Consider the following 17,303-nt stretch of genomic DNA (forward strand, 5'->3'; position numbering starts at 1 on the left):
CTCTCTCTCTCTCCACAGACACTGCCAGACCTGATGAGTTTGTCCAGCTATTGCCCTTTTCCCATTGGAATGTCACACCTTCCCATCACGGCTATGACCGTTCACTTCGGATGTATGAAAAGGTTGGAGATTCGGGGTAAGGGTTTAGGGAGGATCAGGGCAGACCGAAGTACACGAGTAAACACAAAGCAGATTGTGCACACATATAGCTCCCTGGTGTAACACTGACAGGTTTATTTACATTATTCACATACACTGTACCCAGTAGTTTATTATTATTTCAAGTTAAATAAGAACATGATCACCAGTGATACAATAACCATCGCTCTGCCACTCTCGTCTGTCCGAGTGCCTTTAGCTCTTCACCAATGATATAGAATTAGTGTCAGTTTTAATAAGGTGCACATTAGAGACATTGTCAGCACACGGTGTACAGTACAGGTGAAGAACACTCGTGAAAATGACTGCATCTTCCACAAGGTCACTCTAGAATCTTCCGGGGTCCCATGTTCGCTCCCACCGTCTCCTCATGTAGAAGTTATTTTTCTGTAAACACTTTGAAAAACATTTAAAATAAAAACAGCACAACAAAGTAAAAGGAAGTGTTGCTCGAGAGCTGTGGGGATTTTGTGCGGTCCATGTGGAGTGTTGCCGATAACACGCCTCGCTGTTGTCTCTTCCCCTCTCACTGACGAGCTCTTCCAAATCCAACACTGAGTACAAAGCCGTGCGTGGTGGCTCAGGGTAGGGGGGGGGGTGGGAGTAGCGGAGGGGAGCAGGGGGAGAGGCACATCCCCCTCGGCCCTTCAGAGGATTTCTGAAATGGAACGGAGAGTTGTTATCACCAGAGGTACAGCTTTGAGGTGGGAGGACCGTGTGCTGACTAAGTGTGTTCCTCATGGTCCATCAGGGCACAGAATATTTTCGAATCTGGCCAGAGAATGAGGTACCAGGCCAGGCAGAGGGTCTATTGTGCTAGGTGCCACCTCAAAGCTTCAACTGCCCAACAATCATCATTCCCCATAAGCTTTCCTGTCACTTCCCACCCCTCCCCCACCAAGCACCATTCTCATTTATAATCAATGTTCCTCATCCCTTGCTCCAACAGGAGTGAGGACCTGTGTTTTTACACTTCAGGAAAAAGGCAGAATTCCCTCAGCCCTTGCCCATCAAACACCACCCTAGCCCACCACATTGCCCACAGTCCAAAGATGTGCAGGTTAGGTAGATTGGAGATGCTAAATTTCCCGTATGTCCAGGTGGGTTAGCCATGGGAAATGCAGGATTGCAGGGATAGGGTAGGGGGTGGGTCTGGGTGGGATGCTCTTCGAAAGGTCGGTGTGCACTCGATGGGCTGAATGGCCTGTTTCCACACTGTAGGGATTCTAAATATTTTATATTCCCCATCCAGCTCACTCAATGCTCCTGATCCAACCACAATGACCTCTCATGCTCCCCTTGCCAAGATATGCTCCTCCTAACACCTCCCCCATTACTCCCCACCAATGGAAGCTCCCGACTTACCTGTCACCATTGATTCCTCATGCTGTACCCCAACACCATGCTCTACTCACTCACCTACTATACACTATGCAGAATCAGATAGTGACCACCACGTGTGTGAGATACAAGGGCATATTTCTACTTGGAGACCCGGGACACCATTTCACTGTCGAAACACCTGAACTCCTGCTTATTGACAGCTCTTTGATCTCAGCTGTCACTTTGACAATATCCATTCACACAACAACCAGAGACTTCAAGTACTCAGCAGTTTTACCTGTTGAAACCTGAAGTGTCTGAATGATTGACATTTCCTTTGCCCATTTTAAGGGCTTTTCTTAAAAAAGAAACAAAGTGGCGAGTTATCAATGAATGGGTTTTTTTTTAACGCTTTTCAACCTTTTAAAAGGTTCCCTCGTGCAGACAATCGTCCATGACCCCTCTGAGGTGCCATGAGGCTATGGTACTTTGAAAGGCATGCCCATCTCTTTGTGAGCAGTAGGACAGGGATTGCACATCCCTACAATGGAGCTGGCCATGTTGGGCACCTGCAATGGGAACCTTGAGAGACCCTGGAGTGCAGTTGCGAATCTTAAATTCTGATGCCATTATTAAACAGCTTAGGAATCATCCTGACCCCTGCTTAAACGCACCGACCCCCTCTCTCTCATTAACACAAACACAATCTCTCTCTGTTTCCTTTCCTCTGCAGCATCAGGCCTCACTATTGCACACGACACTTTTCAGTACCTGCTACATGCTGGGATTGGATTCCTGTTGTTTTCTTAATGAAGGAACTTTCTTCCTCAAACACGATGATGGGATTGACTGGAATCTCGTCAGCTGTGTGACTGCTGAGACATTCTTTCTCGCCATTACTCTCCACGCTCTCCTTTAAACAGCTTGTGTGATTCGAAAGCTCAATGATCTCTTCAAAGGCCCGGGATTCCATCTCCTTGGGGCAGATCCCGTTTTCCTGCTGCCTCAACTGCACAGTGTTGTTGACGACCGCTTGCTTCTCACAGCCATCTTCTTTAGGAGGGACTCTAATGAGTACAAGAAGCTGGCCTTTAGTTTCCCCTTCCTGTGTGCTCCCCTTCCCTCCCATCTTCCCCATCTTAAATTCAGTCTGAATGAAAATACCTCCTCATTACAAACGCCTTCAAGCCTGGGGGTGGAAGCATCAAACTATGGGCAAGGTTACATAGGTGAGGCTTGTATTGCTTTGATAATAGAGGAGTGAGGGGAATGGTGATCAAAATGTTTAGCTGGTTAAAAGATCTGACTCTCCATCTCCCTAATGGGGGGTGGAGTGGGATGGGGAAGTCTAAAATGAGGGCTGTAACCTTAAAATGACAGTTAGGCCGTGCAGGGGCGATGCCCTCCTGTGCTCACAGTGTGGTGGAACTCTGGGGAGGATGTGAATGGGCCCACTGAAAATTTCAGAACTTAAGTTGCTCAGATTTTTGTTGGGAAAGAGCACCAACGATTAAGGGATAAAGTGAGACCAACAGCTAAAGTGGAGACCAGCCAAGAAACAACTGAATGACAAAATGTGCTGGAGGAGCTGAATGGCCTCTTGTTTCGATAGGCCCAGAAGCCTCATAGAGATACAGTCACAGAGTCATGCAGTACAGAAACAGACCCTTCAGTTCAACTCGTCCATGCCAACCAAGTTTCCCAAACTAAACTAGTCCCACTTGCCTGTGTTTGGTCCATATCCCTCAAACCTTTCCTATTCATGTCCCTCTCCAAATGTCGTTTAAATGCTGTGACTGTACATGCATCTACCACTTCCTCTGGCGGTTAATCCCACACATGAACCACTCTCTGTATGAATAAGTTGCCCCTCAGGTGCCTTAGAAATTTTCCTTCTCTCAACTTAAAAACATGCCTCCTGGATCTAAGCTCCCACAGCCCAGGGAAAAGACCTTTGCCATTCACCTTATCTCTGCCCCTCATGATTCTATAAGGTTATCCCTCAACCTCCTTCGCTCCAGTGAAAAAAGTCTCAGCCTATCCAGTCTCGATTATGGATAGGCTCGATTGAGAGAGTGGCTCGATTGTGGATCATGGTATGACAGAGAGTGGTTGAGATAAACGTAGAGAATATTCATTAAATGCTTAAGGGGGAAAGGAATAGAAGGATATGTTAACAGAATGAGGTGACATAAGGTTGATATAAGGTTTGTGGGTGGCACGGTGGCACAGTGGTTAGCACTGCTGCCTCACAGCGCCAGAGACCAGGGTTCAATTCCTGACTCAGGCGACTGACTGTGTGGAGTTTGCACATTCTCCCCGTGTCTGCGTGGGTTTCCTCCGGGTGCTCCAGTTTCCTCCCACAGTCCAAAGATGTGCAGGTCAGGTGAATTGGCCATGCTAAATTGCCCATAGTGTTAGGTGAAGGGGTAATGTAGGGGAATGGGTGGGTTGCGCTTCAGCGGGTTGGTGTGGACTTGTTGGGCCGAAGGGCCTGTTTCCACATTGTAAGTAATCTAATCTAAAGGCTGAAGGAGACTGGAACGGAGAATAATCACTGACATTGATCTGTTGGGCTGAAAGACCTGTTTGTCTGCTGTAAATTCTATAATTCCAGCTATGTAAGATGTTGAGGAAAGCAAGGACTGTAGGGTCAATGAGTAATGAAAATCTGGTTACAAATGGAGTTGACGACTCAGGACTCAAAGATGCACAATCTGTATGGATAAGAGGAGAGAGAACAGCCAAGTTCCAAACACCATTCCCACTGTCAAATGGACTTGAGCCCAAAACCCCTGGGTCTCAATTGATACTGTCCTTCAGGTAGTCAGATGGAAGCAACGATACTCTGATACGAAGATTTTGGAAACACAGTTAGCAGACAGGGGGAGGTTTCATCAAAGGGTAGTTCATAGGTGATCGACTGAAGATAAGAGAGGGCTAAATGATCTTTTCTTGCCAGGAGTTTGGGTATTGGGATGAAAGCTAAACAGGTTTAAAAATGGATTTTAAATTGAATGAGTTAATTAATTAATTGAATTGGCTTCCAATTGTAGATCTCTTTAATCTTCAACAGATGTTGGGTGAATACACGCACATCCTGAAACTACTGTGATTCTCACTCCTTTGATTTCCGCCGTGTCAGCAAGCCAATGGAAAGACTGCGTTTGTGTTTGGACTTACCCCAGCTCCCCAAGAGGGCGATCCTGTGATGGAAGGTCTGTGGTGCTAATAGAAGAGTCTCCAACCTGGTGTTCAGCTGGTATCTCCTGCTGAAATTCACTCTTCACACAAACAGGACCAATCTCTGCAGAAACCAGAACAGGCTTTCAAAATTCCACACTGACAGGACCTACCTACTCCAGGCCAGAGAGACAACGCACCATCTTTACAAAATGGGAGCTGCACAGGCACTACTCAATCAGGTTTATAACAGTATCAGCACGTTGTAATTAAAGAAATCCTTACATTGCTTTCAGGCTTGGAGACAGTAAGGACAGAAGGTGCTGGAAGCCAGAGTCAATAGATGTGAAGCTGATAGATCACAGCAGGTCAGACAGCATCCGAGGGGCAGGAAAATCAATGTTTCAGTTTGAAACCCATCATCAGGACTGGGGAGGGGGAGGGAGCCCAGAAGTATACAGAGGGAGGGGATGGGGCTGGGGGAAGGATAGGTGGGATGGTGATAGGTGGATGCGGGCAGGGGGTTATTGTAATTGCTGTATCTGCCTTCTGCTGGCCATCATCCATCGCCTAATGCATTTCTTCTTCAATTATCCATCTAACTATCTCATTGCAAGCTAAAAAAAGCTTGCTGTGAGCTTTAAAATTCACTTCCCATTCTTTTATCTCCTTAGGTTTTGCTCCCCCAGTTTAATTTCAACTTAAATTTAATTGTAACTTAAGTTCTATGAACTGAAGTGCTTTTCTTGACTTTCTCTCCGGACTGTACACCTTTTCCTCCCTCCTTTTTCACTCAAAATTCCTCTCTACTTAGCAACAGGGGAATGACAGGACAATAAAAGATCACTACTACCCTGCTTGTCCCCTGATATACCAACCATTGATTAATAATAAAAGTCAATAACTTATCAATGATTTTACAACACATGGTGAGAAAAGCCCCCAGTGGGGGACCACAGCACCCCAGTCCCCTGTTTTCCCAAGAATACCACACTTCGCATATGTCAACTTCCAATTTCTCCTTCATCGTATCTCAAAGGGCTGAGCACCAACTCTCGCTCCTGTGTAAGTAGGCCCCAAATTGTAGCATATTGATAAGAATCAAATAAATATTCCTAAGATTATTCTAAACACTCAACTGTGAGGCATCAATGTTACCTTTAGAGTCATGTACTGTAGTGAGCATGAAGTCAGAGTGTGCAGAAGGATGCCACTCACCTGACAGCCAAAGCTAACCCTTGGATGGACTTGTCCAATTAGTTACATCCCCCTGCTCTTTGCCCATTTTGCTGCGTTTCTCCCACTGACTTGCTTTTCTCATTTGCAAATGCTTTTCCATTTTGCTTTTGAAAGTTTCTCTCCAAACAACTTCAGTTGCCTTTTCAGGATATACTGTGATCCCAGTTTTTTAAAAATTGACCGACACATGACCTCAAGATGGTGAGCAGCCCATTGTTATCGTGGGCCTGTTCCAGGGCTATTTGCATTCAATTCACCTGAAGGCTTTTCGAGACAAACTATGTCTAATGTATCTTAATGTGCACATTTGTCAGGATTGAATTCCTACTTTGCTGCTTGTCTGCCCTGATCTATGATTTGTATCAAACATTTGGCTAATCATTAACTATATTCAACTCGCTTTGTGATCCTTTAATATTACATTGAAGATAGATGTAATGGCTGGCTGGCATTCAGACTACTTGCAAACAAAAGTCAGTGGCTCATGACCAGAACTCTGCAGACCTTGTTCAAACACCATCTCCTACTTGATGTTACAGCCTCGCTATTTCTTTTGTTAAATTCCCCTCCCACTCTGTTACTTTCAGAGTTTGAAAAAGTAACCTGTGTTTGGAAGTGCAAATCATGCAAATTAACCGAAATGAATGCTTTGACATCTGTCTTCAGTCTGGAGGGCTGTGACCAGCAGTTTGCCACAGGATCAGTTTTATTTTGTAAGTTATATAAACGATTTTGATGTGAACATAGGACGTATAGTTAGTAAGTTTGCAGATGACATCAAAATTGGAGGTGCAGTGGACAGCGAAGAAGGTTACCTCAGAGTACAACAGGATCATGATCAGATGGGCCAATGGGCTGAGGAATGGCAGATGGTGGTTAATTGAGATCAATGTCATTTTGGTAAGGCAAATCAGGGCTGGACTTATACACCTAACAGTACGTTGCTGTGTTGCTGAACAAAGAGACCTTGGAGTGCAGGTTCATGGTTCCTTGAAAGCGGAGTTGCAGGAGAGTGAAAAAGGCATTTGGAACGCTTGTCTTTATTGGTCAGTGTACTGAGTAAAGGAGTTGGGAGGCCATGTTGTGACTGATTAGGACACTGTTAGGACACTTCAGGAGTACTGAGTTCAATTCTGGCCCCTTTGTATAATTACAACATTTAAAAGGCACCTGGATCGGTACATGAGTAGGAGGGGTTTAGAGAAATATGGGCCAAGTGCTGGCAAATGGAACTAGATTAATGGAGGATATCTGGTTGGCATGGGCGAGTTGAACCAAAGGATCTGTTTCCGTGTTGTACATCTCTATGCCTCCCAGCAGAGAAACAACAGAGACAATATACTTAGGGAGAAGGAGTGTGAAGTTAGTGATAGGATTAACAGTGAGAAATGAAATATGAAGGGGTTCAGCACATTTTAAATTTAGATAAAAGTCAGCAGGCCTGGACGACATGTACCCAACAGGACGAAGAGAAGCAAGAGAATAAATAATGGCAGCTGTGACCATTTTTCAATCCTTTCTGGTCATGGGTGTGGTGCTAGAGAGGGCTAACATTGTTCTGTGTTCTAAAAAAAGCAAGGAAGGGCAGACTGTGTAATTACAGGTCAGCCAGCTTAACTTGGTGGTGGGCAAATTACAGGGTAAAATTCTGAGACACTACAAATCATCATTTAGAAAAGCATGGATTAACTGAGGACAGTACTTGTTCAGGGAAGCTGAACAACTTGGACTGAATTTTCCTTTTGAGATGATAACAAGTTAAATGCAGGTATAACACATTTGATGGATTCTATATGGATTTTAACACAGATTGATAGGGTTTCTGATGGCAGTCTGGTCAAGAAAGCAAAAGCTGATGAGATTTTGAGGCAAGTGATATGTGGCAAATTGCATCCAAAATGGGCTCAGAGTCAGGAAGCAAAATTATGTTTAACAGGGATATTGATGATCGAATGGATAATGCTCCCAGTGAGGTTCTGCAGATCTTAGCACCGGATCCTTCGCTGTTTGTGGTATACATCAATGGTTTATACATAAATGTACGGTGACAAAGTGAGGACTGCAGATGCTGGAGATCAGAGCTGAAAATGTGTTGCTGGAAAAGCGCAGCAGGTCAGGCAGCATCCAAGGAACAGGAGAATCTCCTGTTCCTTGGATGCTGCCTGACCTGCTGCGCTTTTCCAGCAACACATTTTCAACATAAATATACGGTGTCTGATTAAGCAGTTGGCAGGCGATACCAGAAATGGTTGATAGTGAGGAAGTCTGCAGGAAACAAACAATAGATTTTCAGGTGAACAGGGTTGTGGCAAATGGAATACCATTGGGACAAGTGTGAGGCACTGCATCTGCGGACGGCAAACAAGGCTATGGAGTACAATAGAATAAACTGAAGGGGTAAAACAACAGAGAGACCTCGAGGTGTTAAGTGTGCTGATTCCTGAAGATACATAGACAGGGCGACAAGCATACACACCAGTTAGACCATAGTTAGAGCATACGCTTTGCATTACACTTACAAAGTAAGAGTGGCTCAAGGAAGATGTCGGAGATAGTGGGAACAGAGGCCTGAGGGAGGGTGTCGGAGATAGTGGAACAGAGGCCTGAGGGAGGGTGTCGGAGATAGTGGGAACAGAGGCTTGAGGGAGGGTGTCGGAGACTGTGCGCACAGAGGCCTGAGGGAGGGTTCAGTGATAGTGGGAACAGAGGCCTGAGGGAGGGTGTCGGAGATAGTGGGAACAGAGGCCTGAGGGAGGGTGTCGGAGACTGTGCGCACAGAGGCCTGAGGGAGGGTGTCGGAGATAGTGGGAACAGAGGCCTGAGGGAGGGTTCAGAGATAGTGGGAACAGAGGCCTGAGGGAGGGTGTCGGAGACTGTGCGCACAGAGGCCTGAGGGAGGGTTCAGTGATAGTGGGAACAGAGGCCTGAGGGAGGGTGTCGGAGACTGTGCGCACAGAGGCCTGAGGGAGGGTTCAGAGATAGTGGGAACAGAGGCCTGAGGGAGGGTGTCGGAGATAGTGGGAACAGAAGCCTGAGGGAGGGTGTCGGAGACTGTGCGCACAGAGGCCTGAGGGAGGGTTCAGAGATAGTGGGAACAGAGGCCTGAGGGAGAGTGTCAGTGATAGTGGGAACGGAGGCCTGAGGGAGGGTATCAGTGATAGTGGGAACAAAGGCCTGAGGAAGGGTGTCAGTGATAGTGGGAACGGAGGCCTGAGGGAGGGTATCAGTGATAGTGGGAACGGAGGCCTGAGGGAGGGTGTCAGTGATAGTGGGAACGGAGGCCTGAGGGAGGGTGTCAGTGATAGTGGGAACGGAGGCCTGAGGGAGGGTGTCAGTGATAGTGGGAACGGAGGCCTGAGGGAGGGTGTCAGTGATAGTGGGAACGGAGGCCTGAGGGAGGGTGTCAGTGATAGTGGGAATGGAGGCCTGAGGGAGGGTGTCAGTGATAGTGGGAACGGAGGCCTGAGGGAGGGTGTCAGTGATAGTGGGAACGGAGGCCTGAGGGAGGGAGGCAGAGACTGTGGCACCTAAGGTCCAAGCCAGGATGTCAGAGACAGTGAGACCCGAGGCCTGATGGAGGGAGTCGGAGGCAGTGGGACCTGAGAGTTAGACAATTTAGCATGGCCAATCCACCTAATCTGCACATTTTTGGATTGTGGGAGAAAACCGGAACACCCAGAGGAAACCCACGGAGACATGGGGAGAACATCTGTGTGGAGTTTGCACAGTCACCCAAGGAATCATACCTGGGTCCCTGGCACTGTGAGGCAGCAGTGCTAACCATTGAGTCAGTGGGGAATGTTGCCAGGAACACTAACTATGAGAAAAATTGGATAGTCTGGAATTAAAAGTTAAGGCACAACTTTCCATGGATTTGAACTTAATTAGAAGTCTCTCATGTGGAACTTCATCAAAAGCATTCTGAAGTGTCACATAAACTAGACAATATTAGTTCCTAGAAATGTGAAAAACTACCTCAGCAACACTATCCATTTTATAGCCACGCTGTAATTTCTGTTTAGAAATTCAAATTGCTCTGCCCAGGTTCACAATCTTACTCTTTCTAATTTACTGCTGATGGTTTGCGTTATTTCCTGAGTGGTTACTTTCTGCTTCATAATTCATCCCCTCACCCATCAGCTTTGTAAACGTATACGAGCATACTGTTTAGCATTTGGGCTCCATACAAGAAAAAGAATATTGAGGCAGTAAGGGGATGTTGCACAGTGAGAGAAAAGACACAGAAAATGAGAACAGAAAGCCTCGAGATTAGCCAACAACACAAAAGGTGTGCTAAAAATTCTGAATGGGGAGTACTGATTGGAGGGAAGCAGAGTGCTGCTAGTGATTGAGCGAGTCTAGACTGAGGGATTGTTTGAGGGAAGTAGGAGAGATCGATGAAGGGGGTCTGGAATGAGAGATCGATGAAGGGGATCTGGAATGAGAGATCGATGAAGGGGGTCTGGAACGTGGGATAAGATGATGGGATTTGAATAGGAAGTGTGAGAATTATTTCAATAAAGGAAAGAAACTTTTGAACATTGAAGAACAGGTTAAACTATTAAAGGAAAAAGGAAAATGGTGGAATATGGGTGGGAACCTGGGAGGGCAGATTCCAATGTAGCAGACTGTGTGTAAGCTTTATGCAAAATTTCGAAAGACCCGGTAAAGAGAAACTCCTCATGCTGCAGTGAGAGTGTGATGTTCCTCCAGACTGGAGCTGATCGGAAAAGGAGGTTAGCTTTCTCATCTTTCCCCATCCCCGACCCTTCCCATCTTACCCTTTGGCTCTGCCTTTGTCTCCTTGTCATCTGGCTCCCCGTCAGCAGTTGACTTTTTGTCATCTTTCTACAGGAGGGAAGAACAAAGAAAGTTCCTCAATCTTCATTGAGTCATATAAAACATCACAATTCCAGCCACTGGCAAGGCAGTCAGAGCCAGAGGCAATTCCATCCACCAATCAGGCAAGAGACCAAGGGTGGCGGTAGCAAGCAGCAACTCCCCCCACCAATCAGGAAAGAGAATGACAGCAATGGTAACCAGAGGCAACTCCCTCCACCAATCAGCCAAGAGGAGAGTGCTAACAGCTACCAGCACCCAGTTCCAATAATTAGCGTTGAAGAAAGCTGGGACAGCTGTTGCCAAGCATCTCCATCAGGCAGCTATCACCAACAGAGCAGAGCTAGCCATCAGCAAGCATCTCCACCAAATAGCCACCACGAACAGAAAAGTACGAGTCATCAGCAAAAGTCTCCACCAATCAATGATCGTCGCCACAGCAGCGATAGCGATCAGCAACCATCTTCATCAATCAGTGATCACCATGACAACAGTCACAGTCATCAGCAAAGGTCTCAGCCAATCCGCAATTACCATCAGGTCAGTGAAACCAAACGGCAAATGTCACCACTAATCCGTCAGTACCATCAGAGTGAACTTAGATACTGGCAACACTCCCCAGCGATTGGAGATTGGCATCAGAGCAGCAATAGTCCTCAGCAACCATCTCCACCAATCAGTGATCAGCGTCAGCGCAGCAACAGCCCTCGTCAACCACCACCACCAATCAGTGATCAGCGTCAGCGCAGCAACAGCCCTCGTCAACCACCACCACCAATCAGTGAGCGGCATCAGCGCAGCAACAGACCACCACTACCACCAATCAGTGATCAGCGTCAGCACAGCAAAAGCCAACAGCAAGTATCTCCACCAATCAGTGATCAGCGTCAGCACAGCAAAAGCCAACAGCAAGTATCTCCACCAATCAGTGATCAGCGTCAGCACAGCAAAAGCCAACAGCAAGTATCTCCACCAATCAGTGATCAGCGTCAGCACAGCAAAAGCCAACAGCAAGTATCTCCACCAATCAGTGATCAGCGTCAGTGCAGCTATAGTCCTTGGCAACCACCTCCACGCTTCAGTGATCGGTATCAGAGCAGTGTTAGCCAACATCAACCACCTCCACCAATCAACCAGCTTGAGTCACGCCATGTCAGTCAGTGGCAATGGCTTCAAAGCAGTAAGGGTCAAAGTGAGAACTGTTACTCCTGTAACTACACGATTACTGAGATCAGTAAACCAGAGAACCAAGGTGCACCTATCAAAATCGAGCTCTATCGCCCAAAGTACAGGAGCCGAGCATCAATCCGGACATGGCCGCAGCAACCAGGCGACACCAGCAGGACAGTGCCACCAATCAGAATCTCCATACACCGCCTTGTCTCCCAAAACGAGTACAAAGACACAAAGTAACCCTGACATGGTCAAACCAACTTGATCCACTGGGCACACGGAACCAGTTGTGAACGTTGATTCTTCAGTGAAAGAAAATAAAAAAACAACTAAAGTCTTTCTCTCATTATTACATAGACACTGTTAAGCAGAACCATCTGGCCAAGAGCACAGCCCCATCATTGTGGTCAATCTCCGTACCTCTGCAATGCGCTTGCGTAACAAGTATCCACAAACCTCAGTACGATCACTTCCCGCTCATCTCCAGTCTCAGCATCTCTCTGAGGGGAACAGCATTGCAGACTTGCAGTACCCTTCAATGTCAGCAATGCTTCCTGAGATCATCCCCTTATTTTAGACACACACCTCCCCACCCCACCAACCCTCCTACCACCAAATGCCATTTCATCTCTCCTTATTTAATCACCTCAAACTGATCCAATAGAATATCTTTAACACACTGAAAAAAAGTTAAACACTTGCATGTGTGTGTAAAACGCCACAACACATCCCAAACTTACTGCTCACAAAGAGCTTTTAAAGTGCACTCACTGCTGGGAGGTGGGAGACCTGGCATGAACACAGCAAGATCCCACAAACAGTGGATGTGATGATGACCAGACAATTTGCTTTCAGAATGCCAAATAAGGGGTGACCAATGTCCAAGGCATCCAGGCCAAATTCCTTACTCTTTTAAAAAAAATAATGTGGAACATTTTGTATCCACCTCAGGGGGGCGATGAAGCCTCAGTCTAATGCCTCATTTAGCTGATGGTGTTTCTGACAGCACAGCCTACCTTCAACACAGATTTGGAAGATCAGCCTTAATTTTTGTGTTCGAGGATCAGGAATGGGACTTGAACCCACAAGCTGCTGGCTCAGATGTGAGTCATGACGGAACAGGCAAGTGAGAGCTCCAGCCTTCTTTATTAGAATTAGAATCCTTACAGTGTGGAAACAGGCCATTGGGCCCAACAAGTCCACACTGAAACTCTCCAAACCCCATTCCCCTCCCCTATTACTCTACATTCCCCCTGATTAATGTACCCAGCCTACACATCCCTGAACACTACGGACAATTTAGCACAGCCAGTTCACCCAACCTGCACATCTTTGGACTGTGGGAGGAAACCAGAGCACCCAGAGTAAACCACACAGACACAGGGAGAATGTGCAAACTCCACACAGATAGTGGCCCAAGGTTGGAATCCAACCTGGGTCTCTGGCGCTAAGAGGCAGCAGTGCTAACCACTGAGCCACCGTTATAGGGCTGGTCATTATACTGAACTCATTTTGAACAGTGCTGTGTTCCCCCAAAGTTAAACACATCATCTCTTTGGTTAGATTTTCAAAACATTTTCACTCTTAGATGGGATGTAGGCATCATTGGAGATCACCAGCATTTGTTGCCCAACCCTAACTGTCCTTGAACTGATTGGCTTTGTAGGCCATTTTAATCTGGGAATGAACCTGGGTCTGGAGTCACATGCAGATGAGACCAGGTAAGGGGGTCAAGACATTCTTCCTAAAAGGGTATTACTGAATCAGATGAGTTTTTTATGACAATTGACAGTGCCATCATTATCATTTAATCATTATATTCAGATTGGATTGCAATTTTACCATCCACCAAGGTGGCATTCAAATCTATGTCCCCAGAACATTAGCCTGGATTAACTAACCCTGTATCACCACTGCCTCCCCACTGCAGCCAATACTTTAAATGGGGTCTAACCCAAGCTCTTTACATCTGTGAAATAACTTCCAGCACTTTGTTCTCCAACCTTACTGAGTTGGCGGCACCATTCCATGAGACTTTTTAACAATGTCTCTTGTACCTGTCCCTGGGTTTCTGGAGACTTCAGTACTTGGGCCCTAATAATTGCTGCATTCCCCCAGCACCTAGAGAATGGCCTAATCGATTTTGTATATATCCAAATCACAGGTTTTCCATACATTCAAACGATTTAAAACCAACACATTTATATTCATGTCTATTGCGAGAAAAGTAAGGAATAGTGCAAATGGAAGGTCTCTGTAATATTTGAGAGAGAGAGAGAGAGAGACATACCTTATCCAGACAATCTGACCTCCTGGTCCTTTTCATAATCTGTTCCAGGCGCTGCAGACAGAGATAAAGGAAATACACTGAATGAACTGGCTAGACAAGATGCAATTATCACCCTTTAATCTGCTGGACTGAGTAAAAACTGTCCACAGTCTTTGGACAGGGTCCTGCTGCTTGTTATTATCCCAAAGCAAATCCACTCAATGCAATAATGAGGGTTCACAGCCTGGATTCACTCACAGGCCTCAGGACCTCAGCTGTGTCATCTCTGGAATAATTTCATCTTGCCCCTGCCCCTGCCACCTCCACAAACCTCAGACTTCAACCCCACCCCACCTTCCCAGTATTACTGCAGCACGATTCAGCTCCACTCTTTTGCTCTCCTGCTTTCAGGTCTCTCTTATGGGAATATAGCATATTTCATAGCCCACCTGACCCCATCCACCCCTGCCATGTCCTCCAATGGCATGAGGTGGGGGAGAGACCCCAGGACTGGGGTGGGGGAAGCTGGCAGCCAGGGGGTATGACAGGGAGAGGGCACTGGGTTTGTGGTTGGGGGCAGTGTGGGTTAGATGGCTCTGTGCTTGGAGGTGAGTCACTGTGCTTGGGAAAGTATGGGAGGAAGGGGCTGCTGGGCTCAGATTGACCTGTGCCCAGTCCATGGGCGAGACTGGGTGCAAGTGTCAGGGGCAGTATGGAGGCCCTGATCCTGATGGTGATATTTGAGCAGGTTGGTACACTGGGTTAGTACAGCAGATTGGTACACTGAGATGGTACTTTGGGTTGGTGCAGCCGGTTGTCCTTGAACTGATTGACACTCTAGGTCATTTCAATCTGGGAATAAGTCTGGGCCTGGAGTCACATGCAGACTAGACTGGTTGGTATGCTGGGTGGTACACTAGTACACAGCATCCCCTGGCTAGTGACAGAGGTTCCCGTGAAGGGGAATCAAGAGTAGAGGTAGCAGCAAACACACAGAGACAGCCACATGACTGGGAAAGATTCCTTGAAGATCTTTTGCAGCATTCCACATCTGCCCCTTCGCCCGTGGGACATGGGCACGGTTGTCCCTGTCTGTTCCTGGTGGCTCGAGGACACAGTGAGGGCCCTGGGCTCAGACAGCCAATCACTTCCTGGGAGACCATCAACAATGCAACTGGCCCTTTCTTAAGAAAGGGGCACTTTCAGAAGTTGGAATCAGTAGAACTATAAAATGGGTTGAAAATCATCAATACCATGGCAACATGGTTATAGTGCAGTAGTCATAGCGAGCATGTTCACAGCCGGGAGTTACCTTCCTTCTCGCTGACCGTTCCTGCTCTTCCTTCTGGAAGTGTCTCTCTCGTTCCAGTCTTTGTTTCTCTGCCTCCTCACGTGCTCGAGCCTCTGCCTCTTCTCTCTGAGGATAGGAGGATCAGTAATGTTAGTTCCTCTCAGATTAATGGCTTCAATGTCCTCCTGCGTCTGTGTGATTCCTTGGGATTACAGTGAAGCCCTCATTAATCCTCCTCCCCATCCCTGTGAGAACGTTATCTTTGGGTGGCTGCATGTCCTACTCAGGGAGATATTGGTCAGTGTAGGCCAGGAGGTCATAAGAGTTATTTGGATGTCCAGCATGAAAACAGACAACTCGGTCCAACCCGTCCATGCTGGCCAGGGATTGAGAACGAAGTTATGGATTTAACATATCTGGCAAAAAGGAACAAAATCTGAGGGAAGACAAATCTTTTTCACACAGTGAGAGTTAAGGTCTGGAGTGTGCTGTGTACTGAATTAATAGAGTCACAGAGATGTACAGCAGAGAAACGGTCCAACTTGTCCATGCCGACCAGATATACTAACCTAATCTAGTACCATTTGCCAGCACTTGGCCCATATCCCTCTAAACCCTTCCTATTCATATATCCATCCAGATATCTTTTAAATGTTGTAATTGCGCCAGCCTCCACCACTTCCTCTGACAGCTCATTCCATGCACACACCACCTTCTGCATGAAAAGGTTGCCCCTTAGGTCCTATTTAAATCTTTCCCCTCTCATCTAAAACCTATATCCTCCAGTTTTGGACTCCCCCACCTCAGGGAAAAGACCTTGTCTATTTAACCCTATCCATGCCTCTCATGATTTTATAAACCTCTACAAAGGTCACCCCTCAGCCTCTGACGGTCCAGGGAAAACAGCCCCAGTCTATTCAGCCTCTTCCTATAGATCAAACCCTCCAATCCTGGTAACATCCTTGTAAATCTTTTCTGAACCCTTTCAAGTTTCACAACACCTTTTGGAAGGAGACCAGAATTGCACGCAATATTCCAAAAGTGGCCAAACCAATGTCCTGTACAGCCGCAACATGACCTCCCAACTCTGACACTGACCGATAGAGGAAAACATACCAAACGCCTTCTTCACTATCCTATCCACATGTGACTTCACTTTCAAGGAGCTATGAACCTGCACTCCAAGGTCCCTTTGTTCAGCAACACTCCCCAGGAACTTACCATTAAGTATATAAGTTCTGCTTTTCCAAAATACAGCACCTCATTTTTATCTAAATTAAACTCCATCTGCCACTCATCAGCCCATCTGATCAAGATCCTATTGTACTCTGAGGTAACCTTCTTTGCTGTCCACTACACCTCTCATTTTGGTGTCATCTGCAAACTTACTAACTATACCTCCTACATTCACATCAAAATCATTTATATAAATGATGAAAAAAAGCAGCGGATCCAGCACCGATCCTTGTGGCACTCCACTGGTCACAGGCCTCCAGTCTGAAAAGCAACCCTCCACCACCACCCTCTGTCTTCTACCTTCGAGCCAGTTCCGTATCCAAATGGCTAGTTCTCTCGGTACTCAATGAGATCCAACCTTGCTAACCAGTCTCCCATGAGGAACCTCACTGAATGCCTAACTGAAGTCCATATAAATCACGTTCATTGCTTTGCTCGCATCAATCCTCTTCGTTACTTCTTCAAAAAACTCAATCAAGTTCATGCGACCCGATTTCCCAATGTTTGCATAAAGATTTGTAGCTTGGGTGCTGGTTGTCATTGTTGTGAGTATGTTCACTGAGCTGGGAAGCCCACGCTGATGTCAGGCTC

General features: G+C 46.6%; 1 protein-coding gene across 4 annotated transcripts in view; it reads right to left on the bottom strand.

Moving 5' to 3' along the window:
• Positions 1-210: 210 nt before the first annotated feature.
• The window catches only part of map7d1a (MAP7 domain containing 1a), a 260,340-nt gene continuing 243,247 nt past the window's right edge, over positions 211-17,303 (bottom strand). For all 4 annotated transcript variants that reach the window (XM_043717932.2, XM_043717931.2, XM_043717933.2 and 1 more), the window contains 6 exons: positions 15,498-15,602; positions 14,207-14,257; positions 10,686-10,752; positions 4,666-4,789; positions 2,254-2,549; positions 211-817 (listed from right to left, as the gene is read on the bottom strand). In XM_043717932.2, coding sequence (XP_043573867.1) covers positions 807-817; positions 2,254-2,549; positions 4,666-4,789; positions 10,686-10,752; positions 14,207-14,257; positions 15,498-15,602 — 654 coding nt within the window. In that variant the 3' untranslated portion in view covers positions 211-806. The remainder of the gene's footprint in view (positions 818-2,253; positions 2,550-4,665; positions 4,790-10,685; positions 10,753-14,206; positions 14,258-15,497; positions 15,603-17,303) is intronic.

This window comes from Chiloscyllium plagiosum, unplaced genomic scaffold (genome assembly GCF_037043375.1).
Source record: "Chiloscyllium plagiosum isolate Xiang-an unplaced genomic scaffold, Cpla_swu_hap1 HiC_scaffold_30, whole genome shotgun sequence".
In the NCBI taxonomy this organism is placed as follows: Eukaryota; Metazoa; Chordata; class Chondrichthyes; order Orectolobiformes; family Hemiscylliidae; genus Chiloscyllium; species Chiloscyllium plagiosum.